General features: G+C 44.9%; 1 protein-coding gene across 2 annotated transcripts in view; it reads right to left on the bottom strand.

Annotated features, from left to right (window-relative positions):
- The window catches only part of sema5ba (sema domain, seven thrombospondin repeats (type 1 and type 1-like), transmembrane domain (TM) and short cytoplasmic domain, (semaphorin) 5Ba), a 531708-nt gene that overhangs the window by 155674 nt on the left and 348689 nt on the right, over positions 1-27345 (bottom strand). For both annotated transcript variants that reach the window (XM_059967676.1, XM_059967677.1), the window contains 3 exons: positions 24883-25096; positions 17312-17597; positions 82-217 (listed from right to left, as the gene is read on the bottom strand). In XM_059967676.1, the coding sequence (XP_059823659.1) occupies positions 82-217; positions 17312-17597; positions 24883-25096 (636 nt within the window). The remainder of the gene's footprint in view (positions 1-81; positions 218-17311; positions 17598-24882; positions 25097-27345) is intronic.

Genomic DNA, 27345 nt, shown 5'->3' with positions numbered 1-27345 from the left:
CAGGATTCATTCAAAATCTGGATGATCTGGTCCAATGAAAGAAATTAGATGCTTCTCCATGTCCTTGGAAAAGTTTCCTACCTGGAAGTTGGGAATGGGGTTTGAAGCAGGCAACCAAGCTGACCGGGGGTTCTCCTGATATCGGAAGGGTCCATTGAAGGTTTGTGTGATGGCGCTGAGGTTGTAGGCACAGACTGCTGAGGCTGCGATGCTGTTCCTGGGAAACAGAACAGAGGGGTGAAAGCTGTGACCTGCACCCGCATGGCTTTTATTCCATTTTCTGACTTGTTACTCATCACCTTCCACCTCACTCCCATGACCAGGCCCCACCTCCCTCATTATTTGTCACAATCACAGATTCGGCAGCGCAGCAAATACAGCAATTGCGCACGTGAATGTGCATGCCTCAGCTAATTATTTCATTGTGATGGCATTTAACTCCATTCTTTCTGTCAAGACTTGAACAAAAGCACAGCAACGTTTCACTGCCTGTTTGCATTCTGCCTTGAGAAAATGGACTGTTGAGTCAACGGATTCTGAAGACTAGCGGTATTCATTTTATATTTAGTTATTCCTTTCAGCCGCAGTGTTGGCTTCATTTCCCATTGAAGAGTTTTATTTAACAGCACTGTTTGGCCTAGTGTTTATTGTTTTCTTTTCCCTCTAACACTGTTCAGATTAAAGGCTGTGATCTATCAACCTGCTTCAGTAAACACAAAGTACACTACAGATGCTGTGGTGAAATCAACACGTACAAACAAGCTGGATGAACTCAGCAGATCGGTCAGCATCCATTGAAATGAGCAGTCAATGTTTCGGGCCGAGACTCTTCATCAGAACTGAAGAAGGAGGGGGCGGGGGCCCCATAAAGACGGTGGGGGGAGGGGGAATGTGCCAGGTGAAAAACCAATCAGAGGAAAGATCAAGGGGTGGGGGAGGGGAAGCAGGGAGGGGATAGGCAGTAAATGTGAAGATGTAAGTTGAAAGCACTATGGGTAGTAGAAGGAGGCAGAATCATGAGAGAGGTGATAGGCAGCTAGAAGAGGAGGCAGAGTGAAAGTGGGATGTGGGAAGGGAGAGGGAGGGAATTACCGGAACTTGGAGAGTTCGATGTTCATACCAAAGGGCTGGAGGCTACCCAGACGGTATATGAGGTGTTGCTCCTTCAACCTGAGTTTGGCCTCATCACGGCAGTAGAGGAGGCCATGTATGGACATATCCGAATGGAAATGTAAAGCAGATTTGAAGTGGGTGGCAACTGGGAGATCCTGTCTGTTGTGTGCTCGACAAAGCGGTCCCCCAATCTGCGTCGGGTCTCACCAATGTAGAGGAGGCCACACCAGGAGCACCGGATGCAATAGATTACCCCAACAAACTCACAAGAGAAGTGTTGCCTCACCTGGAAGGACTGTTTGGGGCCCTGAATGGTGGTAAGAGAGGAGGTGTAGAGACTGGTGTAGCACTTATGCTTGCAGGGATAAGTACCAGGTGCGAGATCCGTGGGGAGGGACGTGTGGACCAGGCAGTCACGGAGGGAACGATCCCCGCAAAAAGCAGAAAGGGAGGATGGGTGAGGGCTGAAGTGTGGGAAATGGAGCAGATGCGGGTGAGGACATCATTGATGACAGCAGAAGGGAAACCACGATTCTTAAAGAAAGAGGACATTTGAGATGTCCTAGAATGGAAAGCCTCATCCTGGGAGCAGATGCAGTGGAGACAGAGGAACTGGGAATAGGGAATAGCATTTTTACATTTGGCAGGGTGGGAAGAGGTATAATCAAGGTAGTTATGAGAGTCAGTGGGTTTATAGACCTGCTTCAGTGTCTCTCACTCTGCACTTGGGCCATATCCAAACATAGTGACATTATTCATTACCAAGAGCATTCAATGCCTCTAAGGTTCTATTATACAGGTCGTTTGGATAGGTATATGATTGGGAGGGTTATGGAGGTCCAGGTGCAAGTAGATGGGACTAGGCAGAATAACAGTCCTGCATGAAGAGATGGGTTGAAGGCCCTGTATCTGTGCTTAGTGCTCCACGATCCTATGAGAATAGGGAGGATTTGTTTTCTGGACTAGAAGAGGTTGAGACGGGTTATGATTGAGGTATACATATAAAATTATGAGAGATAAAGAGTAGTGGTAGCTGCAGGGAAACCTCTCCTCAGGTAAGAGATAAATAAACCCAGAGGTCATAGGTTTAAAGGGAGTTAGAGGGGATTCACCTGGGAACCTTCCAACACAGAGTGGTGAGTTCCTGAAACACTTTGCCTGAGAGAGAGAGATCATGGATCACTAGAGCATGGAAACCCCTCTTTCTGAAGTCAGTGAGCAGCTCTTTTGTTTTGTTGACATTGAGAGAAAGGTTGTTGCCATGACACCATGTCACTAAGCTCTCCATCTCCTTCCTGGACTCCTCCGACATGTTTTTTGAGATGACATGACATTTGCAAACTTTTAGTGTTGGAGCAATATCTAGCCATGTAGTCATGAGTATAGAGGGAGTAGTGTAGAGGTCTTGATAGGATTCCACAAACCCATAGTGCAACTGGTCAGCAAAGGATATATCGAGTTTAGCTGAAGATTCAGTCCCTGCCAACACTCCCCAGTTCTGTCCCTTTCAGGTCCAGCAATTAGCACTGACAGCTCATTGTTACGAATCTCCCAAACCCTGAATCCCCTCCACTGCTCACCTCCCCTCCCTACTCCTCTCCAGTTTGAACAGCAGCCAGTGCTTTATTGTTCAATTCTCTCAAGATAATTGATGAGGTGCTGGAACCCTGCCACCTTCCTTGCAAATGTACCTCAGCATGAGGTAGACTGGCAACCGGAGAGGAGCGAAAACTCAAAGGAGAAGAAAATAATAAATCACTGGAGACAATGTTTAAAAATACTGGCAAATGATGGTTATGTGCAAGACAGGTGATGTAGGATTAATCCATTTACAGTACCTCAGGGACTGAACAGAGTTGTTGAGACTGACTACTAAAGAAAATGCAGAATGTAGAGTATAATTAAAATACGTCTATTACATTATATATTTACTAGTACTCATGTTTCATTCCTTAGTAAATCAGTCACCTGAAGACACAGTCAAACTCCTCATCCTTAAAATCCCTTCCCGTCTCGCCAAGAAACTAAAACATTTTCATTTATTCATTCCCCAACTTCAAGTCATTCTAAAGTTCTCTGCATTCCAGTCGCACTGCAGGTAACGTGGTACCAAAGCTGTGCAGTGTATACTCCCACAAGTGGCAGTGTGATAAGATCGAGACAATCTGAGTTTGGACAACGCATGAGAGATCATTGACAGGAAAATTCACTGGGCAAGTCGGAGGCTCGATGTCTGCAAGTCCACAAGTCCACTGGATGCCTGGATACAGCCCGTCCTGAGGTTCGAAGACGGTCTGTGTGTGTGACTGGGTGGGTGAATCAGAGAGAAGAAAGGGACTTATTTTGCTGTTGTTATTTTGTTGATGTTGTTCTGTTTTTGTTGCTTCTTGTGTTCTGGTCACGTTGGCCATGGTGCTGCAATATGTGGTGACCCTTGCAGACTGTTCCCAGCACATCCTTGGGCTGTGATGGTTGCTATTGCATATGGCACATGTCACTATGTTTTGATGTACAAGTGGAAAATAAATTAATCTAACATCGGAATTACTCTCCTACAGATTCACTCACATCTACCCGAGAGGGATGTTAGTTCCATCACTGATATGTGCATGAGACCATAAGACATAGGAACAGAATTAGACCAGTTGGCCCATCAAGTCTGATAAACCATTCCAACATGGCTGATTTATTATCCCTCTCAACCCCATTCTCCTGTCTTCATCCCATAACCTTTGACACCCAATCAAAAACCTATTAACTTCTTGTACAACACGCTGGAGGAACTCAGCAGGTCAGGCAACATCCTGGAAACAAACAGTCAACGTTTCGGGCTGAGACCCTTCGTCAGGACTGAAGAGGGAGGGGGAAGGGGCCCTATAAAGAAGGTGGGGGGAGGGTGGTAAGGAGAAGGTTGGTAGGTGTCAGGTGAAAAACAAGTAATAGGAAAGATCAAGGGGTGGGAGAGGGGAAGCAGGGAGGGGATAGGCAGGAAAGATGAAGAAGAAATGTAAGGGGAAAGCACTATGAGTAGTAGAAGGAGGCAGAACCATGAGGGAGGTGAAAGGCAGCTAGAGGAGGAGGCAGAGTGAAACTGGGATGGGGGAAGGGAGGGGGAGGGAATTACCGGAAGTAGGAGGATTCAATATTCATGCCAAGGGAGGCTACCCAGACGATATATGAGGTGTTGCTCCTCCAACCTGAGTTTGGCCTCATCATGGCAGTAGAGGAGGCCATGTATCGACATATCCAAAAGGGAATGTGAAGTAGAGTTGAAGCGGGTGGCAACAGTAGTGGCTGTAACAATAGACAGGTCGTCCCGGTTGCCACCCACTTCAACTCTGATTCATATTCCCATTCTGGTAAGTCCATACATGGCCTCCTCTACTGCCATGATGGGGCCAAACTCAGGTTGGAGGAGAAAAACCTCATATACCGTCTGGGCAGTCTCCAGCCCCTTGGTATGAACATCAAATTCTCCAACTTCTGGTAATTCCCTCCCCCTCCCTTCCCCCATCCCAGTTTCACTCTGCCTCCTCCTCCTCCAGCTGCCTATCACCCCCCTCATGGTTCTGCCTCTTTCTACTACTCATAGTGCTTTCCCCTTCACCTTTCCTGCCTATCCCCTCCCTGCTTCCCCTCCCCCACCCCTTGATCTTTCCCCTTACAGGTTTTTCACCTGGCACCTACCAGCCTTCTCCTTCCCACCCTCCCCCCACCTTCTTTATAGGGCCCCTGCCCCCTCCCTCTTCAGTCCTGACGAAGGGTCTCGGCCCAAAAAGTTGACTGTTCGTTTCCAAGGATGCTGCCCGACCTGCTGATTTCCTCCAGCGAGTTGTACGAGTTGCTTTGACCCCAGCATCTGCAGAGTACTTTGTGCTTACCTATTAACTTCTGCTTGATGCAGGTTTGATAGCAACATATAATTGGATGTATGGAGGTCTATGGTCCAGGTGCAGGTCAATGGGACTAGGCTGGATAACATACTCCACTTCAAATATAGCCAGTGACTTGGCCTCCACAGCTGTCTGTGACAATGAATTCCACAGTCTCACTATCCTCTGACTAAAGAAATTCCTCCTCATTCCTGTTCTAACTGTACGCCCCATTTAGAACAGAGAAGAGATAGAAGGAGAAAGTGGGGCCTAAGTGATTTTTAGACCTGCACTAGAGGACCCCATCCACCTTAACTGGAAGGGAACCAATATTCTGACCAGGAGGTTTGCTAGTGTTGCTTGGGAGGTTTTTCTGGTTGCATTATGGCCTGGTATGGAAACTCCAATTTACAGAAACACAAAACGCTACTGAGAGTTGTAGACTCAGCCAGTTCCATCATGGGTACAGTTCTCTCCCCAATTGAACATATCTACAAGAGATGATGTATCAGGGAGGTGACATTCTAGTTCTTTCACCCCAGACCCTGGCCATGTCCTCTTCTTGATGCTGACATGAGGCAGAACATACAGGAGCCTGAAGATCCACACTTCAAAGTTCAACAACAGCTTCTTTCCCACTGCTGTCAGGTTCTAAAAAACGCTACCAGTACCCTGTACTTTCTTTCTTTCTCACTCTCTCTCTTTCTCTCTCAATTTGCACTAATGTTATTTTGCTTATTTAGTTGCATAGGTTATGTATAATTTATGTTAATTTATTTATGATAACTTATGTCTGTCATGTTTGGAAAGTACCGTGCTGCAGCTGCAAAAGCTGGTTTTCATGGCACTTACACCCTGTATATGACAATAAACTTGAACATGAAAGTAAGTGTCTTTATCATTGTGGATCCAATATCCCATTTCTCAAACTGTAATAACTCTGGGAGGGTATCAACTCCACAATAAATGAGGCTGCTTGATGGGTTCACTGATAACTCAGCAGTAAACTCTGATTAAGTACCAACTGACAGCTATGAATAAGTGACATACTGGTCATCCATCAGCCATAAGTAATCCAAAGAGGTAAAAGAAGTGATGGGGGAGGGAGCAGTGGGGGTAGGGTGTCATTGATTGGAAATGGTAGCCTGAACACGTGGTTGAGTTTTGAATTCAGAGCTTTCCTCACGATAAGCAATCTCTCCTTGATTAAAAGGGACAGGGCTTCAGGTTCTTGGATCATTAGAATCTCTTCTGGTGACCTGTAAAACAGGGACCCATTCACCTTAATTGGAGGGAAACCAATATTCTGGCCATGAGGTTCACTGTTGCTACACAGAGGTTTAAACTAGTTTGGGAGAGAGATGGGAACCAGAGCACCAGGTCAGAAAGTGGAGGGATTGAAAGGAAGGTACGTGCCGTGACCAGTGAGAATCCTCCCTATCCGTAGTAGGTGAACGAACATCTGTGGGGATGTGATGAGAATGAGAAATGGAACTAATGTATGATCATTGTAAAGATATATAGATAGTTAAACATAAGAGAATCTGCAGATGCTGGAAATCCAAAGCACACAAAATTCTGGAGGAACTGAGCAAGTCAGGCAGCATCCATGGAAATGAAAAAACAATTGACCTTTTGGGTTGAGACAAACAGTCAACACTTCTGGCTGAGACCATTCTTCAAGATTGGGATGGAAGGGGGAAGATGCCAGAATAAAAAAAAGTGGGGGGAGGGGAATGAGGGCCAGCTAGATGATGATAGGTGAATCCAGGTGGGTGGGATAGGTAGAGGGCTGGAGAAGAAGGTATCTGACAAGAGAGGAGAGTGGCCCATGGGAGAAAGGGAAGAAGGAAGGGCACCGGCAGAAGTGATAGACAGGCGAGAAGAGGTAAGAGGCCAGAGTGGGGAATAGCAGAAGAGGGAAGGAGAAATCGATGTTCATGCTATCAGACCAAAGGCTACCTAGACAGAACATGAGGTGTTGCCCCTCCACCCTGAGAGTAGCCTCATCATGGCAAAAGAGAAAGCCATGGGCCAACACGTCAGAATGGAATAGGAACTGAAATGGTTGGCCATTGGAAAATTCTGCATTTGGTGGATGGAGCAGGTGTGCCCAATTTATGCCAGGTTTCATCAATGTGGAGATGTGCTTTGGGATATAATAGATGACTTCAGCAGACTCACAGGTAAAGCGTTGCTTCACATGGAAGGACTGTTTTGTGCTCTTAATGGAGGCAAGGGGGGAGGTGAATGAAGGCAGATGTAGCATTTTACCATTTGCAGTGGTCTGTGCCAGGAGGAAGACTAGTGAATGGACTAGTAAATTACTGTGTAAAGCAGAGAGTGAGGGGGGAGGTAAAGATAGGACCCTGCTGGAGTTGGCAGAAGTTGCAGAAAATGATTTGTTGAATGCGGAGTCTCATGGGGTGGTAGGAGAGGACAAGTGTAATTCTATCCCTGTTAAGGTGGTGGGAAGATAGGGTGAGATTGAGTGAGAAGAGGCAGGAACAGTTGGGGAGCATTACCAGGGAGATCCCTCTGTCTCCACCTCTGGAAGCAAGCTGTCTACTGACATCTTTTAAACCTACTGATTCCTAAGGCTATCTTAATTATGCCTCCTCTCACCCTGTCTCCTGCAAAAATGTCTTTCCTTTTTCTCTGATCATTTATCTCCACCACATCTGTTCCCAGGATGAGGCTGTCCGTTTCAGGACATCAGAAATGTCCTCCTTTTTCAAAAAACAGGGTTTCCCTTCCTCCATTGATGCTGCCCTCACCTATATCTTCTCAATTTCTTAGATATCCGCACTCACCCCATTTTCCCACCGACTCAGTCAGGGTAGAGTTCCATTTGTCCTCACTGATCACCCCATGAGCCTTTGTATCCAGCAATCTTACACCATCAATCTACCATCAAACACATCTTTACTTCCCTTCCACTCCCTGCTTTCCACAGGGATCACCCCCTCCATGATTCCCTTGTCCATCCATTCCTCCCTACTAACCTCCCTCCCGGTATGTATCCCTGCCAGCCACAGAAATGCTACACCTGTCCATTCACTTCCTACCTCATCTCCAAACAGTCCTCCAGGTGAGGCAATACTTCAGCTGAGAATCTTTTGGGGTGTTTTTTTTTGTATCCAGGGCTCCCAGAGAGGCCTCTACATTGGTGAGACTGGTTGTAAATTGAGTGACCACTTTGTCGAGCACATCCAATCCAACCAGTGGAATTTCCCAGTGGCCAACCATCTTAATTCCTATCCCCATTCCTGTCCTAACATGTCAGTCCTCTTTTGCCACAACAAGGCCACTCTCAAAGTGGAGGAGCAACACCTTATATTCCATCTAGAAGAGAATTTTCTTTCCAGTGTATTTTTTACCGCCCCCTTCTCTCTTCTTCTATTCCCTGCTCTGATCCCCACCTGCCTACCTTCTCCCCTCTGCTGCATCTCCTTCTTCCCTTTCTCCCATGGTCCACTCAATTTTCCTATCAAATTATTTCTTCTCCAGCCCTTTACCTTTCCCACCCACTTGGCTTTTCCTATCATCTTCTAGCTAGTCCTCCTTCCTCTTCCCCACCTTTTTATTCAGGCGTCTTTCCTCTTCCTTTCCAGTCTTGAAGAAGGGTCACAGCCTGAAATGCTGACTGTTTATTCATTTCCATAGATGCTGCCTGACCTGCTGAGATCCTCCAGCCTTTTCTGTGTGTTGCTCTAAATAACTTTATTTGTACACATGTACATCAAAACATCGAATCATACAGTAAAACACATTCTTTGCATCAATGGCCAGCACAGAGGAGGATAGTGATGGGGTGGTCCGCTAGTTTAGTCATGCTTCCTGCACCAACACTGCATGCCCACAACTAAGTAACCCTAACCCTAGCCATATGTCTTTGGAATGTGAGAGGATACTGGAGCACCCAGAGGAAATCCTCAGGGTCACAGGAGGAACATACTGTGGAAGCATAATGACAGACAAGGAAGCTTGTTAACTCAACAACCATTTTATTGTGATAGACACAAAACAGGCCGGGCACCATGACCCAGAGAGTGAACCCAACCAGTCTCAAACTGACAGGGGAGGTGACCATCACACACCTTGGTTATAGTTAGGGTGACCCACAAATACACAAGCAAATAACTGTATAACCCAAGCTAAAATGTAACAAGAAATGAACTGAAAATTCTCACCATAATCCCCTTAAAAGATTTTTTAACACAAGAGCAATAAACAGTACTGGTCATTAGAAATGCAGGGACGGGCTGTCGACTACACTGTCCCTACCTGAGGGGTCAGCCGTCCCTAGCAAACCCAGAGTCTATAACAAAGTCCAAGAGTCCCGGTGGGTGTCAACAGTGTCATCTGTTGTGTGAGGCAAGGGGAAGGGCACCCAGAGTGTCACTTCCTTCCTTCAGCCTCGCAGGGTCAGTAGCGGCCAGGGACTGACATAGTGCCAGCCAGTCCTGGTGGAGCACGACTGCCTTCTGCCGCTCAGGCAACTGCACCCGATATACCACATCGGAAATGTGGTTGAGCACCTCTCCCGGCCCTTTCCAGTGGCTTCCAAACCTGGGGAATAGTCCCTTTGTCCGGGAGGGGCAATAGACCCATACTGGGGCCACCACCATGTACTGCTGCATTAGCACCCCATACAGGCAGCCGGGCCCCTTCTGGGACTTGCAGGTGTCGCAGCCATGCACGAAAAGCTCCACATCCTGCCTGTACCCAGGCCAGTAAAAGCATTCATGCAGCCTGCCCAACGTCTTTGCAACTCTGAGATGGTTGGCCCCCCACCAGCCCGAGTACGGACCGCAGCACCATGGCGCAGAGTCCGCGGGGGACCAGCCACAAGAGTCTGTCACCACCGGACAGCAACCTGTTGTGGACCTCCAGCGTTCCCCACTGCGAGTACAGGGCTTTGGTCTCTGACGTCTGCCCACTCTGGCCGTTGTCCCACACTCAGCCATTGCCTCACCCAAGCCACTGCGGCAGCTGCTGCTCTGTGATGGGGAGGTCGTCACTGGTTGCCACCTGAAGCACCGTCACCGTCACTTGCTCCTGGTCCAGTGCTGTTGTGTTGGGCCGCTGCCGGGTGTGCTGCACTGCCATGGGCCGCGGTGAAACCTGTGGTGGTTGCTACTCCCGGTGGGACCGCTTCCTGGAGCTGCCGGTTGGGTGAAGAGCGAGGCTTATACGCGGACCACGTAGTGGAGGGAATTCGATGCTGGGCGATGGTGGACATGGGGTCAACCACTACCATCATCCATCCCGGTGTTCTCCCCAACACAGACCAGCCATCCCCACCTGGGTGAACAACGACGGCGGTCCAACTGGCAACAGTCACCGTGATTGTGCAGCGATGCGAGGGAAGAGGCTGCGCATCACAGTGGAGCACGACGTGTGGCTCGCCGATATCAGAGAGTCCTGCACCCTAGGCCTGGACCTGCTGTCCTGCTGAGGGAGCTGTGTGGATGTGTCAGGGGCATGTGGGACGATGCTGGAACACATTGAGGGGCTAAACTTGCTTCCGCCCTCTCCGCCTCGTCCAGCAATGATGGTGATATCAGGCGAACATGCTGTCACAGGCGCTCCAGCATCAGCACCTTTACAAAGGCGTAGAGACAAGCTCTTCCTGGGCCGCGGGATGGAACGAGGGTACCCATGCTTAGTACAGTGGTGGAGACCCACTGCTAATGCCCCCAGACTTTCTCCCATACCACACCGTCTGCTGCTTGAAACACCGCTCAGCGCCACTACGAGGGCCCTGTAGTCACGCTACTCTGCTGGCATTAGGTGAAGGAGGGCCCACAGGGCATCTCCCTCTAGTGTCAAAGCCAGGTGCACCGCCGTCTCGGTGGGTTCCACCCGTTGTGTCATGCGGCAAGTTTGGCTTGCGTCAGGTAAGGCTCCAAATGGCTGGTACCATCGTATCTGGGGAGCTTCAGGGTGTGCCTTGTGGCACAAATCGTCGAGGTCCTTTGGTCTTCCTCTTGCTCTGGCAGCATCTGCCATGGTGCCCATTTCCCCCATGGCTATAGCGTCTTGGGTTCCCCGGTGCGAGTTGCTACGGATGCGCTCCACTCTGTTCCCTTGCTCCATTGGTTCCCAGGTCCTCCTTCCGCGTCTTGTCTTCATGACCCTGTCTGTGGGTGCAGAGAGGCAACCTGACCCTTGTCTTATTCCCCGGGTCTTCAAGCACTCTATTCGCCATCGTAGCTCTTCACCCTCGTCAATCTTGCATCCCACTCCTGACACCAATGTGGCAAGTATTTGGTCAGACAAGGAAGCTCTTTCACTCAACAACTGTCTTATTGTGATAAACACAAACAGACCGGGCACCATGACCCAGAGAGTGAACCCAACCAGTCTCATACAAACGGTGGGAGGTGACCATCACACACCCTGGTTACAGTCAGGGTGACCCACAAATACTCAAGTGAATAACTGTATAACCCAACCGAAAATGCAACAATAAGTGATCTGGAACTTCCCACCATAATACCAGAAAAGCATTTTAATACACGAACAATAAACAGTACTGGTCATTAGAAATGCAAGAATGGCTGTCGACCATGCCACCCCTCCCCCCAGCGTCACGATATAAAATCCTTACAGACAGAATCACCAATCGTTGGCACTATAAAGCGTTGTGCTACTACACTGCTGTGCACGATAGATGTCACAGACTCTGTGGGCCGAAGTACCTGTTTTTATAATGTTTAACTCTAGGACTTGAATGAAAAGATATTCAATTTCCAAGTCCATGAAAATAAAATGACAAATACAAAATTTAATACAAAAACACAGAGTGCTGGAAAATGGCAGGTCAGGCAGCAACTGTTGAAAGAAAACTGTTTATGGTTCAGATCTGAGGCCCTTAGTCAGTAGGAGAGAGACGTATGTTAGAATTCAGTGGAACATTTCCTAGCTTAGTTAATGAAAATACCGTCTGTCAAACATCCAGTGACAAGCAAGTTTCACAGCCAATGTAAGGCAGTCACTGTTCAAATGAAGAAAAAGCTGAATAGCAAGGTCCTACAGTTGTCAATATGATGATAACCACAAAACCAAGGACCATGGAATGACAACAGAAGGGAAGCAAAAGAGAATGTTAATGTTATCCTCCAAAAATAAATTAAACCATCTGCCATCTTATTTGCCTTTTGGCAGTAGAGATTGATCAGAGGAAGCTTAAGTTTCAGTTTGTAAACTGACCATGATGACCTATGTTCTTCAACTCCTACTTCCTGCCAATCTCAGGAACTATAGTTCTGAGGCCAAAGGGCAAAGGTTAATAATAAATATACAAAATTGATGCTGTTGTGACATTTGCATCTGGATTAAGGACCAAAGCTTCAAAAGTAATCAGCCATTTCCTAAATGCAAGGTACGTGGCCACTGTTTTATTTAGAACAGACTACCGAGTGATAGGCAATAGAGTTATTATGTTATACAGCATGTAAAAAGGCCCTCCAGCCTAATTCATCCATGCTCTCCAAGATATATCTGGGCTAGATCCAGCTGCCTGTATTTGACCCACAACCTTTTAAACTTTTTCTATCCACTTACTACAATTTTTTTAACTTTGCAACCATACATGCCACTACCGCTTCCTCAAGCAGTTCATTCCATTTATCCACTATTCCAGATGTGAAAAACCTTCTCTTCACATTCCTTTAACAACTTTCCCCTCTCACCTCAAATGTATACCCTCTAGTTTTAGACATCCTATACTGGGAAAAGACAGACCCTCAATGCCCTCATACCTGTATGGGTCGCAGCTCTGCCAACCACTCTGCAAGGAAAAAGGTCCCAGCCTACCTAGCCTCTCCTTATAACTCAAGCTCTCAGTCCTGGTAACTTCCTCAAGAAACCTTTTCTGGCCAATTTAATGATATCCTTCCTATAGCTTGTCAAGCAGAACAGCAGACATGCGCCAACATCTTGTACAATTAAAGTCATAGAGCATAGAAACAGCCATTTTGGCTGATATAATCCATGCCAAACTGTTCCTCTGCCTAGTCTTATTGATCCACACCTGGAACATATTCCTTCATACCCCTTCTATCCAGGTACCTGTCCAAGTTAAAAAAAGGTTCAAAGTAAGTTTATTGACAATGTACATATATATATATATCATATACAGCTCTAAGATTCATTTTCTTGCAAGCATACTGAATAAATCCATTATAGAATAATAACCATGACAGAATCACTGAAAGACCACACCAACTTGGGTGTTCAACCAATGTGAAAAAGACAACAAACTGTGCAAATACATAAAGAAATAAATAATGATAGATAGATAGATAGATAAATAAATAAATATTATTGAGAACATAAAATGAAAAGTCTTTGAAAGTGAGTCAAGTTGTGGGAACATTTCAATGAAGGGGAAAGTGAAGTTGAACAAAATTATCCCCTTCAGTACAAGAGCCTGATGGCTGAGGGGTAGTAACTGTTCCTGAACCTGGTGGTGGTGTGAGTCCTGAGGTGTGTATCTTCTTCCTGATGGCAGAAGTGAGAAGAGAGCATGGCCTGGGTGGTATGGGTCCCTGATGATGGATGCTGGTTTCCTATGACAACACTTTGTGTCAATGTGCTCTCTGGTTGGGAGGGCTTTATGCATGATGGACTGGGCCTCTTAAAACTTCCCTGAAAACATTTAAGACTTCTTTTAAGGGTTGCAATCACACCGGCACCCACCGCTTCCACTGGCAGCTTGTTCCACATTCACACTAACCCTCAGGAACATCAGCAATATCCCCTCCCAGATAAGTATTTTACTTCTCACCCTTAAACGATAACCTCTAGTTCTAATCTACCCAAACTCAGTGAAAACGCCTGCTTGCATTTACCTTACCTTCATAGTTTTGTACCTTATTATCAAATGTAATAAGACATCCCAATTCCTGTACTCAGTGCCCTGACTGAAGAAAGCAAGCATGACAAATACCTTCTTCAAAGATCTCCCCTCCATCCTTACATCTACCTGTTTCAACACGGCTCACACAAGGAAGTACAACTTCACACAGGCCTTGTCTCAACCAAACCCACCCGCATTCCCTATCACATTATTTAGCTGATTAAAAGTCAGCTTAACAGTTTCAGAATTGGTTCATGTGTCCAAACCATGAGCTGTATGTAAGATAAAAGAAAACATTGTTAAAGGAGCCCGTCACATAACTGACTAAGCCTGCTATTTCAAAATTACCAAGTTATTATTATTGTTGTCACCTCAAAAACTAAAAGTTACATTCATGTAGCACCTTCAATTACCTCACCAAGATCTGTCAGCATTCAGGATGTTGAGAATCTACAGTTACCCCAGGGACTTAGCTCAGATCATATTCATCACAGAAACATTGGGAGAGAATCACTACGATTGGCATCATAAGCAGAATTTGTTACAATTTACCTGGTTCATGGACCAAGAACACTAACGAACATTGGGGTCTCATTCCCACATAAACAGAAGCTCAAACTATTTTTTATTTTTTATTTTGAGATACAGTAACAGGTCCTTGCCACCAAATTACACCCCAGTGACCAATTAACCAACTAAACTATGGTAGCATAGTGGTTAATGTGACGTTGCTATAGCTTGAGGGGTTGGACTTTGGAGCTCAATTCTGATGCTGCCTGTAGGAAGTTTGTATGCCTTTCCTGTGAGCATGTGGGTTTCCTCCCATATTCCAAAGACATACTAGTTAGTAGGTCAATTGGTCATTGTAAATTGTCCTGTGATTCGATTGGGGAAAATCAAGGGTTACTGGGCAGTGTGGCTCAAAAGGCATGTTCAACACTATATCTCTACAATACATCTTTGGAATGTGGGAGGAAACAAGAGCACCCGGAGGAAACCCACGCAGTCACGGGAGGATGTACAAACTCCTTACAGACAGTGGTATAATGGAATCTAGGTCGATGACTTGTAATGATGATATGCTAACCAGTATATCACAGAACCTCCTCTTGTTGCCCTAGACTGGAATGGAAAGAACAGAGAACTGCATCTACATGACTTAATCTACTTTTAATATAATTAAAGAGCCCAGGAGTATTGTACAATCATTATCTGGAAAAGACAATTTTCAGATTGAAAAAGAGGAATAAGCTGATATTAAAAAATACACACCAAGAGAGGGAATTGAAGGAAAATCTAAATGCGAATGTTAAGGAGGGAATTCCAGACCTTAGGAGTTCAGCATTGTGGGCACGAGCAATGTAGGAAATGATCAAGGGCCAGATTTGGCATTCAGAGATCTTGGACGGTTAGAGATCTAGAAATGGTTATAGGGATAGTCCACCTTCCTTTCCTGTTAGATTCCATCATCTTCAGCCCTTTGTTGTTGTCATTTCCCACTTCCTCTGTTGCTGCTTTTACTGATACCCCCTCTATCTGCCAATTACCCCTCTTCGCCTGGATCCACCTATCACCTTCCAGCCCCTGCTCGGCCCTTCCTCTCAATTCCCCTATTCTAGCTGTCTCTCCACCATCTTTCAGTCCAGATTTATTTTATTTGGAGATAGAAGATGGTAACGGAGATGGCTCATTGAACCTAAGCTAGATCGATTATACTCATGTGATCAATTAACCAAGCTTTTTGGAATGTGGGAGAAAACTGGATAAAACCCAGGCGGTGACGGGCAGAATGCACAGACTCCTTACAGACAGCAGTGGGTATTGAATCCATTTTGCTGGTGCTGTAATAGAGTAACGCTAATCACTAAGATTGAAGGATCTCAACCAGAAATGATGAGTGCCCATTTCCCTCCACAGATGCTGCCTGACCTGCAGAGTTCCTCTAACAGTTTATTTCATAATCTTAACATGCTTCACTCCTTCTACCACTGAGCAGCAGAATACACTAGGTTGTTGATGTCAAATTGGTCGCTGTCCCACTGTGGCTAGTGAAGTATTTTCATCACACGGACTGTGAGCACTTACATTATGTTCAGCGCATTTAGAGAGAAAGGCGACAGCAGTTCCTTGTAAAACACTGGAGCTGCAAGTAAAAGGCATCAGAGATGACTGCCAAGGCAGCTGCTGGCTTCCTTTCAAGTGCATGTAATCCCTCCATCTCCACTCGCAGCAGATTAGTTGGGGAAAACAGAAAGCATTTGCAGTCTTTCGCTGGCTTTCAAAGTCAAAGAGATTCATGCACCATGACACACAGACAAGCTCTTTCTTGATGTGGTGAGAATTTTTGGCACGGGGAAGGTGGGCGGGATGCAGCTGTAAAGTGATTCATGCTACTTGTATTCTGGCACTTAAGACTGTATGACCATAATTAGGCCATTTGGTCCATCAAGCCTGCTTCATCATTCCATCACCTGCCTCTGACATCCCCCTCTACTTTCTTCCAATCACCTTGAAGTAAGCCCCTTCGTATGAGACATTTCTGCCTGTGAAGAAGTTTCTGGCTGCCCACTCTATCTATGCCTCTTATCATCTTGTACTCCTCCATTAAGTCAATTCTCATCCTTCTTTTCTCCAAAGAAAAAAGGCTATGTTGCTGAACCTATCCTCATAAGAGAAGCTCTCCAATCCAGACCCTATCCTGGTAAATCTCCACTTCACCCTCTCTGAGACTTCCACATCCTTCCTATAAAGAAGCGACCAAAATTGAACACAAATTCTATAGATATGCAATATTACCTTGTGGCTCTCAAAATCAGTACCCAACTAATGAAGGCCAGCACACCATACAACTTCCTTATCATCTGTCAATTTGCATGACAACTTTTAGGGTCTACGGACGTTGTCTGCAAGATCCCTTTGTTAATTCGCACTGATAAGATTCCCACCAGTAAACCTGCATTCTGCCTTCGACCTACAAACTTCATGATTGAACTTCATCTGCCACTTCTTAGCCCAGCTCGACATCCTATCCATGTCCTATAACAATCTTCTAAACTATCCACAACCTTTGTGTCATCTGCAAACTTATTAAACCACCATTCCACTTCCTCATTTATAAAAATCACAAAAAGCTGTGTTCCCAGAACAGATCCCTGTGTAACACCACTGGTTACCAACCTCCAGAGAGAATACGCTCTATCTACTACTAACTTGGGTAGATGAGCCTGGGGCAGATCAGCCATGATCATATTGGATGGTGGGGTGGACAAGAGGGGCCATGTGGTCTACTTCTACTCTTCTACATCATTACAGAAATTAAATTCTTTTTCTTTCAAACAATAAGGCGATTAATTCAAACATCACAACTCCACCCAGCCTGTGTATCACCTTTGGTCATGATTCCCAGGACCCCTTTGAGACAGGATACTGATGTACAACATGGTCAATGAAAACTTACACATTGGTGGTGAAGATGCCATAGATGAGGTCCTGCTCAGGAAGGTAAAATGTGCTCTGCAGCTCATTGTAGTAGAAGGGGACCTCCCCCGAGCGGGAGCAGTTCAACCGGGCCTTCATGAAGGTTGTCCATGTGTCCTCCAGCAAAAAATGGCCACCAATGTCACTCTTGCACACACGTCCAACCCGAGAGTAGACGGTTTTGCCACAGTCGTGCTCCACGGCATTCTCCCGGAAGAAGAAGTAGATGAAGAGACCAATGTCATAGGCTGAGATGAAGTTAGGTTCTGGGGAGGAAATGGAGAAGAAGCCAAAAGCCTATGAGGCAAATGGGAAGCTAATCTGTCATGCCAGCCAGGATAATTCAGCATGATTAGGTTTTCTTGACTTTTGTAACAAAAGGAAATTCATTGGATTAGGGTGTCCCCTTCATTGCAGGCACCTCCCACCCTGCAAACTGATTTTTTTCAGAATCTCCCTTCTGGAAAACACTGTAGGGCAATTAAAACAAAAGCTTCATTCCATCTTAAAAGTCTCTTCTCAAAGGAAGTTAATCTGATCAACCATTCTAGTTAGTCCCCTTCACCTCCCTCTATCTATAACTTCAGTCATTGAAGTGCATTGTAAACACTTTAAACCACTTTTTATAATACTGATTATATTGTAAATACAAATTGGTATTTATTATTTAAGCACAGTTTATTCCATATTCATACTTTAAACTCTAACTTTATATTTTATATTATTCTTTGTTATTTTAATTGTTGATCATTGGGATTTTTGTTGCTTATTATGCCCTGACCAACACATCATAGCAAATTCCTAAAACGTGGTGAATAAAGCTGATTCTTGTATTTTTCTTATAGTTTAACTTCCCTATGCTTGCCTATAATTTTTATGTAATTATATATGTGCTTACCAAGTCAAAAGCCCATGGTATTACAGGAAAGTTACTAACATGGCTAAAGCATCGGCTGATTAGTAGGAGGCAGTGAGTGGGAATAAAAGGATCCTTTTCTGGTTGGCTGTGAATATACTGACTAGTAGTATACTGCGGGAATTGGAGTTAGAACTCTTTTTATGCTGCATATAAATGATGGAATAGATGACTTTGTTGCCAAGTTTACAGGTGATACAAAGATTGGTGGACGGGCAGGTAATGTTGAGGAAACAGGTAGGATGCAGAAGGACTTAGGCAGATTAGGAGAACGGGCAAGGAAGTGGCAAATGAAATACAATGATGGAACATGCATGGTCATGCACTTTGGTAGTAGAAATAAATGTACAGACTAATTTCTAAACAGGGTAAAGAACCGGGAATCTGAGATGTAAAGGGACTTGGGAGTTCTTGTGTCGAACACCCTGAAGGTTAACTCACAGGTTGAGTTGGTGCTGAGGAAGGCAAATGTCATGTTAGCATTCACTTCAAGAGGTCTCGAATACAAGAGCTTTGTAAGGCACTACTGAGACTTCATCTCGTGTATTGTGAACAGTTTTGGGCCCCTCATCTGAGAAAAGATGTCCTGGCATTGGAGAGGGTCCAGAGGAGGTTCACAAGGATGATTCCAGGAATGAAAGGGTTATCATACAAGGAACGTTCGATGGTTCTGGGTCTGTACTCACTGGAATTCAGAAGAAAGAGGGGAGATCTCATTGAAACCTTTCAAATGTTGAAAGGCCTAGACCAGAGGTCGGCAACCTGCGGCTCCAGAGCCACATGCGGCTCTTTGATCTCTGTGATGCGGCTCCCCGTGGTTTGTTAGCTTTTGAAATGTAATTCGAAATTTGAAGATTATGGTGATCTTGTACAATCTGAAAACTTTGCGGAGACACCGTTTCCTGGCACATCCGAACCGGCTCACAATTAGCCACCGTTCCGGCTAAGGGAGATAGCCTACGGGGGTTTGTGAGTGCGTGTCTTTTGGAGCATCCACGCCCACGGGGGGTGGGTTGAGGGAGGCTTTAAAGCAAGGCTGTTTAGTTCGAATAAAGTTACCTTTGACTGCAGTCTTTATTTTAGCGCTGCGTGTAGCACACCGCTACAACGTGTTTTTTTATCGCTATTAATATACATCACCACTGCCAATGCCTGACACCCGCCAGTGCGCGCATTCTTTTAATTCTTCGATCCAAGGTAGGCTAACTATGGAGTAACCTTCAACCCAACGTCTTTTTTTTCGGAGTTCAAAATGTTTTTGTTGCATGCAGAAATGTAATTTCGTTTTCTCTGCAGGAGTTCATCAATTTCATAAATGCAACACATTATAGTTTGTTTATACATAGCATAAAGGCAAAAAAAAAACCCGTTGTATGCAGTGTTATTTCATTTTGTGGCTCCCAGTGTTTTCTTTTCTGTGGGAAATGGGTCCATATTGGCTCTTTCAGTGGTAAACGTTGCCGACCCCTGGCCTAGACAGTAGATGTGGAAAAGGTGTTTCCCATGGTGGGAGTGACTAGGACAAGAGGGCATAGCCTTAGGTTAGGGGGCGCCCTTTCAAAACAGAGATGTGGAGAAATTTCTTTAGCCAAAGGGTGTGGAATTTGTTGACACATGCAGCTGTGGAGGCCAGATCGTTGGGTGTTCTTGATTGGACATGGCATCAGAGAACATGGAGAGAACGCCTAATTCTGCTCCTATGTCTCCTAGAATTTGGAGAAGGAAAGCTGAGAATTGGAGCGGAAGTGTGGCGGGAGCCATTTTAATTTTTTATTATTCTCATCAGAGTTAAAAGAGGTGGGACTGCGCAGGCGTGTGATGTCAGGCAGTGAAGCATGGAAGATTTAAAAGGAACACAGCCTTATACAGCGGGCAGCGGAGTGAGCCGGGAGTAGAGTGAAAGCTTAAGGGCTTGGGCTCAACGAACAAAGGAGAAACAGGCAAGGCAAAGTAGGTTTAGTTTTCAATTTTTCATGTTATTTGAGGAAAGGGGAAGTATGAGTGTGAGGGCAGCTTGTTGTTCTCGGTGTCGGATGTGGGAGGTCCTGGAGTCTCCTAGCCTCCCGGACGTCCATATCTGTGCTGAGTGTGCCGAGCTGCAGTTCCTAAGAGACCGTGTTAGGGACCTGGAGCTGCAGCTTGATGACCTTCGTCTGGTCAGGGAAAGTTAGCAGTTGATAGAGAGGAGTTACAGGCAGGTGGTCGCACCAGGGCCACGGGAGGCAGACAAGTGGGTCATGGTTAGGAGGGGGAAGGGGAAGAGTCAGGTACTAGAGAGTACCCCAGTGGCTGTACCCCTTGACAATAAGCACTCCTGTTTGGGTACTGTTGGGGGAACAACCTACCTGGGGCAAGCAACAGTGACTGTGCCTCCAGCACAGAGTCCAGCCCTGTAGCTCAGAGGGGTAGGGAAGGGAAGAGAAAGGCAGTAATAATAGGAGACTTGATAGTTAGGGGGTCAGATAAGCGATTCTGTGGATGCAATCAGGAGACCCGGATGGTGAGGAGCCAGAGGTCGTGGTATGTATAGGTACCAATGACATAGTGATGCACCATCAATAACTCTCTGAGACGGGAGACGAGATATCGGCTTTTATTGACTGGAAGAAAGAACAAGCAGTAATTGACCACTATGCTACATCCTGGAGACTGAGGGCAGGGCTCAGGCCTCAATCGCCTTTACACCAGGGTCTGTGGGAGGAGCCACAGGAGCAGTCAGCGAGGGGGGGGGGGGGGCGTGTCCAGACAGGTACATGTAGTTCACCACACATAGGTAGGAAAAGCGAAGAGGTCCTGAAAGGAGAATATAGGGAGTTAGGAAGGGAGTTGAGAAGAAGGACCACAAAGGCAGTCATCTCGGGATTACTGCCTGTGCCACGCAACAGCGAGAGTAGGAATAGAATGAGGTGAGGATAAATGGTGCTGGGGATTGGAGCAGGGGGCAAGGATTCAAGTTTCTGGATCATTGGGACCTCTTTTGGGGCAGGTGTAGCCTATACAAAAAGGATGGGTTGCACATTAATCCTAGGGGGACCAATATCCTGGCGGGGAGATCTGCGAAGGCTACTGGGGAGACTTTAAACTAGAATGGTTGGGGGGGTGGGAATCAAATTGAAGAGACTAGGAGAGAGTAGGTTAATTCACAAACAGAGAAAGCTTGTAGACAGCGTGTGAGGGAGGATAGGCAGGTGACAGAGAAGGGGAGCACTCAGACCAAAGATGTAGGGGAGAAGGAAGAAAAAGATAATAAAGTTGTTTCCACTGTTAGAGATAAACAGAGAGTAAAAGGTGGAGAGTTTCTTAAATGCATCTATTTTAATGTAAGAGCATTGTAAGAAAGGTGGATGAGTGTAGAGCATGGATTGATACCTGGAAATATGATGTTTTAGCTATTAGTGAAACATGATTGCAGGAGGGGTGTGATTGGCAACTAAATATTCCTGGATTTCGTTGCTTCAGGTGTGATAGAATCGGAGGGGTGGAGGGGGGGTGTTGCATTGCTTGTCAGAGAAAATATTACAGCGGTGCTCTGGCAGGATAGATTAGAGGGCTCGTCTAGGGAGGCAATTTGGATGGAATTGAGGAATGGGAAAGGTGTATTAACACTTATAGGGGTGTATTATAGGCCACCTAATGGGGAGCGAGAATTGTAGGAGCAAATTTGTAGGGAGATAGCAGATATTTGTAGTAAGCACAAGGTTGTGATTGTGGGAGATTTTAATTTTCCACACATAGACTGGGAAGCCCATACTGTAAAAGGGATGGATGGTTTGGAGTTTGTAAACTGTGTGCAGGATAGTTTTTGCAGCAATACATAGAGGTACCAACTAGAGAAGGGGCAGTGTTGGATCTCCTGATAGGGAATGAAATAGGTCAAGTGATGGAGGTATGTGTTAGGGAGCACTTCGGCTCCAGTGATCACAATGCCATTAGTTTCAATATAATTATGGCAAAGGATAGGACTGGACCCAGGGTTCAGATTTTTGATTGGAGAAAGGCTACCTTTGAGGAGATGTAAATGGATTTAGAAGGAGTGGATTGGGACAATTTGTTTTATGGGAAGAATGTAATAGAGAAATGGAGATCACTTAAAGGTGAAATTTTGAGGGTACAGAATTTTATGTTCCTGGTAGGTTGAAAGGAAAGGTTAAAAGTTTGAGAGAGCCATGGTTTTCAAGTGATATTGGAAAACCTGGTTCGGAAAAAGAGAGAGATCTACAATAAATATAGGCAGCATAGAGTAACTGAGGTGCTCGAGGAATATAAAGAATGTAAAAAGAATCTTAAGAAAGAAATTAGAAAAGCTAAAAGAAGATATGAGGTTGCTTCGGCAAGTAAGGTGAAAATAAATCCAAGGGGTTTCTACATTTATATTAATAGCAAAAGGATAGTGAGGGATAAAATTGGTCCCTTAGAGAATCAGAGTGGACAGCTGTGTGTGGAGCCAAAAGAGATGGGAGAGATTTTGAACAATTTCTTTTCTTCGGTATTCACTAAGGAGAAGGATATTGAATTGTGTAAGGTAAGGGAAACAAGTAGGGTAGTTATGGAAACTATGATGATTAAAGAAAAGGAATTCCTGGCACTTTTAAAGAATATAAAAGTGGATAGATCTCTGGGTCCTGACAGGATATTTCCTAGGACCTTGAGGAGAGTTAGTGTAGAATAGCAGGGGCTCTGACAGAAATATTTCAAATGTCATTAGAGATGGGGATAGTGATGGAGGATCGGAGTATTGCTCATGTGGTTCCATTTGTTTAAAAAGGCTTCTAAGAGTAAACCTAGCAATTATCGGTAAGTTTGACGTCAGTGGTGGGTAAATCAATGGAAAGTATTTTTAGAGATGGTATATATAATTATCCGGATAGACAGGGTCTGATCAGGAATAGTCAGCATGGATTTGTGCATGGAAGGTCATGTTTGACAAATCTTATTGAATTTTTTGAAGAGGTTACTAGGAAAGTTGATGAGGGTAAAGCAGTGGATGTTGTCTATATGGACTTCAGTAAGGCCTTTGACAAGGTTCCACACGGAAGGTTAGTTAGGAAGGTTCAATCGTTAGGTATTAATATTGAAGTAGTAAAATGGATTCAACAGTGTCTAGATGGGAGATGCCTGAGAGTAGTGATGGATAACTGTTTGTCAGGTTGGAGGCCGGTGACTAGCAGTGTGCCTCTGGGATCTGTACTGGGTCCAACATTGTTTGTCATATACATTAATGATCTGGATGATGGGGTGGTAAATTGGATTAGTAAGTATGCAGATGATACTAAGATATGTGGCGTTGTGGATAATTAAGTAGGTTTTCAAAGCTTGCAGAGAGATTTAGGCCAGTTAGAAGAGTGAGCTGAAAGATGGCAGATGGAGTTTAATGCTGATAAGTGTGAGATGCTACATTTTGGTAGGACTAATCAAAATAAGACATACATAGTAAATAGTAGGGCATTGAAGAATGCAGTAGAACAGAGTGATCTGGGAATAATGGTGCATAGTTCCCTGAAGGTGGAATCTCATGTGGATAGGGTGGTGAAGAAAGCTTTTGGTATGTTGGCCTTTATAAATCAGAGCATTGAGTATAGGAGTTGGGATGTAATGTTAAAATTGTACAAGGCATTGGTGAGGCCAAATTTGGAGTATTGTGTACAGTTCTGGTCACCGAATTATACGAAGGATGTCAACAACATAGAGAGAGTACAGAGGAGATTTACTAGAAAGTTACCTGGGTTTCAGCACCTAAGTTACAGAGAAAGGTTGAACAAGTTAGGTCTTCATTCTTTGGAGTGTAGAAGGTTGAGGGGGGACTTGATAGAGGTATTTAAAATTATGTGGGGGATAGATAGAGTTGATGTGGATAGGCTTTTTCCATTGAGAGTAAGGGAGATTCAAACAAGAGGACATGAGTTGAGAGTTAAGGGGCAAAAGTTTAGGGGTAACACGAGGGGGAACTTCTTTACTCAGAGAGTGGTAGCTGTGTGGAACGAGCTTCCAGTAAAAGTGGTAGAGGAAGGTTTGATTTTGTCATTTAAAAAAAAATTAGATAGGTATATGGACAGGAAAGGAATGGAGGGTTATGGGCCGAGTGCAGGTAAGTGGGACCAGGTGAGAGTAAGCATTCGGCATGGACTAGAAGGGCCGAGATGGCCTGTTTTCGTGCTGTAATTGTTAAATATATGTTATGGTCTTATGGTAATTGTTCAGTAAACTTTCTAGTAATTGCACTGTAGCTGATTATATGTTTTCTAGAAGCTTCTCAGTTTTTCTACAGAAGCTGCCAGACCACATGAATCTGGCTATTTCTAGGTTATATCTTATCAATGAAATACGCTTTCACCTCTACCTTTTTCTTTGTTTTTTCTCTCTGTTTGTTTTTTGTTCTTCTAACACTGAATAAAATGGCTGTAATCACCAAACTTCCAAAGAAACTTGGGATCAATATCACCAGATCCAACAAACCTGAAACACGGGTGTTCTCACTGAATGAAAATCATCCCACCCTCCCTTCCCAAGTATTCCTGTCACAGTCATAGACTCATAGAAAATAACAGCAGTTTAATGCTAAACTAAATTAATCCCTTCTACATCCCTACCTCACACACACACACACACACACACACACAGATTAGCTTGTTGGTTACCATTGAGCCATTTCGAGTTGTACTGTGCAGTTCTAAGTGGAGGTCCGTTTCCCAAACTTCGATAGATTGCAGGGTCTCGACCTGAGAAGTCTATCACAGTGGCTGCATACAGCTCTCCTCGTGAGGTAATCACAGCAGTGGAATTGTGTTTGGGGTCATAGGGACACCTCGCCACGCCATTAATCTTGTCGAAGATTTTGCTCAGGTTTCCCAGCTATAGAGAACAGATAGACACAGACAATCACAGCTGTTGCAGAAAAAATCCTTTATTTTGCATTTCCTCTCTTGGTTTTCAACAATCTTTAATTTGCATAATCAGCCATCTTTACTTTGACATTACACCTTATGTTGTGTGAAAATGTTTTGATTTGCCTCTCCCTTTCCTTCTCCCTCCCTCTCTGCATCGATCTCTCTCTATCTACTTCATTTCTCTCTCTCTCCCCCCCCCCCGTATCCTACTCCCCACAGCCCCATATCACCACCAGTGCACAAAGGTAATGTTCTGGGATTTATTATTTTATTATTATTATTGAGATACAGCATGGAATATTGTGCTACATCATCCTAGCAATCACCCAATTAATCCCAGCCTAACTACGGGACAATTTATAGTGACCAATTAACATATAAACCAGTACATCATTGTTCTGGGGGAGGAAACCCAGCTGGTCACGAGGAAACCCAGGTGGTCACGAGGCAAACGTATAAACTCCTTGCAGGCAGCAGTGGGATTCTGGGGTGGTGACCACACTACACTGACATGGAATAGGATTTCTAGACTCAGAATCATAGTGCCCAGAGTCAGGCAGCAGAGGACCATCTCTACAGCCCATTGGGTTCAGCCATCAACTACGCATTCATACCAACCCCACACTAATCCCAATTTACTCTCTTGTCATTCTTTTCAACTATCCCTAACGTTAACCACTAAGCAGCACACTCTGGACAATTGACAGTGGCCAACTAACTTAAACCCACACATATTTCAAATGCAGGGGGAAACAGGAGCTCCCAGGAGAACATGCAAACTCCACATGGACAGCACGCAAAGTTAGGATTGAATCTGGGTTTCTGGAGCTGTGAAGCAGTGGCTCTGCTAGCAGAAATACTGGGTGAGAAGGCCAGGGGAGATGATGCTATTGCATAAATATTTTATTTAGCTTTTACATTACTTCTAAGTCCTGTCAATTTTTAACAAAAATATTTTTTGGTTTTTTTAAATAGTTGAATCAATTTTTTTGAATGACAATTTTGGTACCTCTGCTCTTTGTGATTCTTGCATTTGACTTGGATGAAGAAGTAGAAGGGTGAGTGCATAAGTTTGCAAATGACATGAAACTGGGTGGTACTGAGGACAGTGTCAAAGGTTGTTGTAGGTTACATTGGGACATAGACAGGATGCAGAGCTGGAGTTCAATTCAGAAAAGTGTGAAGTGATTCACTTTGGAAGACTGAACTTGAAGTCAGAGTACAGGGTTAACAGCAGAATACTTAGCAGTGAGGAGGAACTGAGGGATCTTAACATTTATGTTCACGGACACCTCAAAGATGCTGCATAAGTTGATAGGGAAGTTAAGAATGTATATTAGTCAGGGGACTGAGTTAAAAAACCACAAGCTAATGTTGCAGCTCTATAAAACGCTGACTAGACCACAAATGGAGTATTGTCTTCAGTTCTGGTTGCCCCATTATAGGAAGGATGTGAAAGCTTTAGGGAGGGTGCAAAGGAGACTTACCAACATGTTCCCTGGATTAGAGGACATGTCTTATGAGGAAAGACCTTTTCCATTTGGAATGAAGGAGTATGAGAGGTAACTTGAATAATAAGATGATAAAAGGCATGGATAGAGTGGACAGCCAATGCCTTTTTCCCAGGACGGCAATGGCTAACACAAGAGGACATCCTTCTGTACTCCAACGTATACAGGCCCAGAGCCTAAAAACGCCCCTCATACATTAATCCTTTCATTCACAGAATCATTCCTGTGAACTTCCTCTGGACTGTTAAATTGAAATATACCAACTTATTTGGGCATAGCAAGATCCCACAGATAACAGTGTTGTAATGACCAGATAATTAGTTTAGCTTTTAATACTGGTTAAGAGATAAACTTCATCCAAGCTTCCAAACATAGCCTTCCTGATCTCCAGCAAAGTAGAGTAGCCATGGAGCCTTTTATCAACAATACCTCCATTTCGCTCTGGTTGGAGATATCCCACCCCAACAGTGCACGACTTCTGTAGTGGTACACTGGCATCAACAGAATGGACCTTTGTGCAATACGCAGTGTGTTGACGGAACTCAGTCGGTCTGTGGAGGGAAATGGACAGTCGACAGTGTGGATCGACTCCCTTCACCTCATTCAAATTTCAGGTACTGAACTAGAAGCCACCAGCATACTGATGGAGAGCATACTGTATGCAGTCCGGGAGCAGGCTCCCATCAGTATCCAGGAGCAGTAT

The sequence above is a fragment of the Hypanus sabinus genome, chromosome 4 (assembly GCF_030144855.1).
Source record: "Hypanus sabinus isolate sHypSab1 chromosome 4, sHypSab1.hap1, whole genome shotgun sequence".
NCBI classification, from domain to species: Eukaryota; Metazoa; Chordata; class Chondrichthyes; order Myliobatiformes; family Dasyatidae; genus Hypanus; species Hypanus sabinus.
The sequence above is the reverse complement of the archived record's forward strand: the minus strand, read 5'-3'. Positions and strand labels throughout refer to the sequence as shown.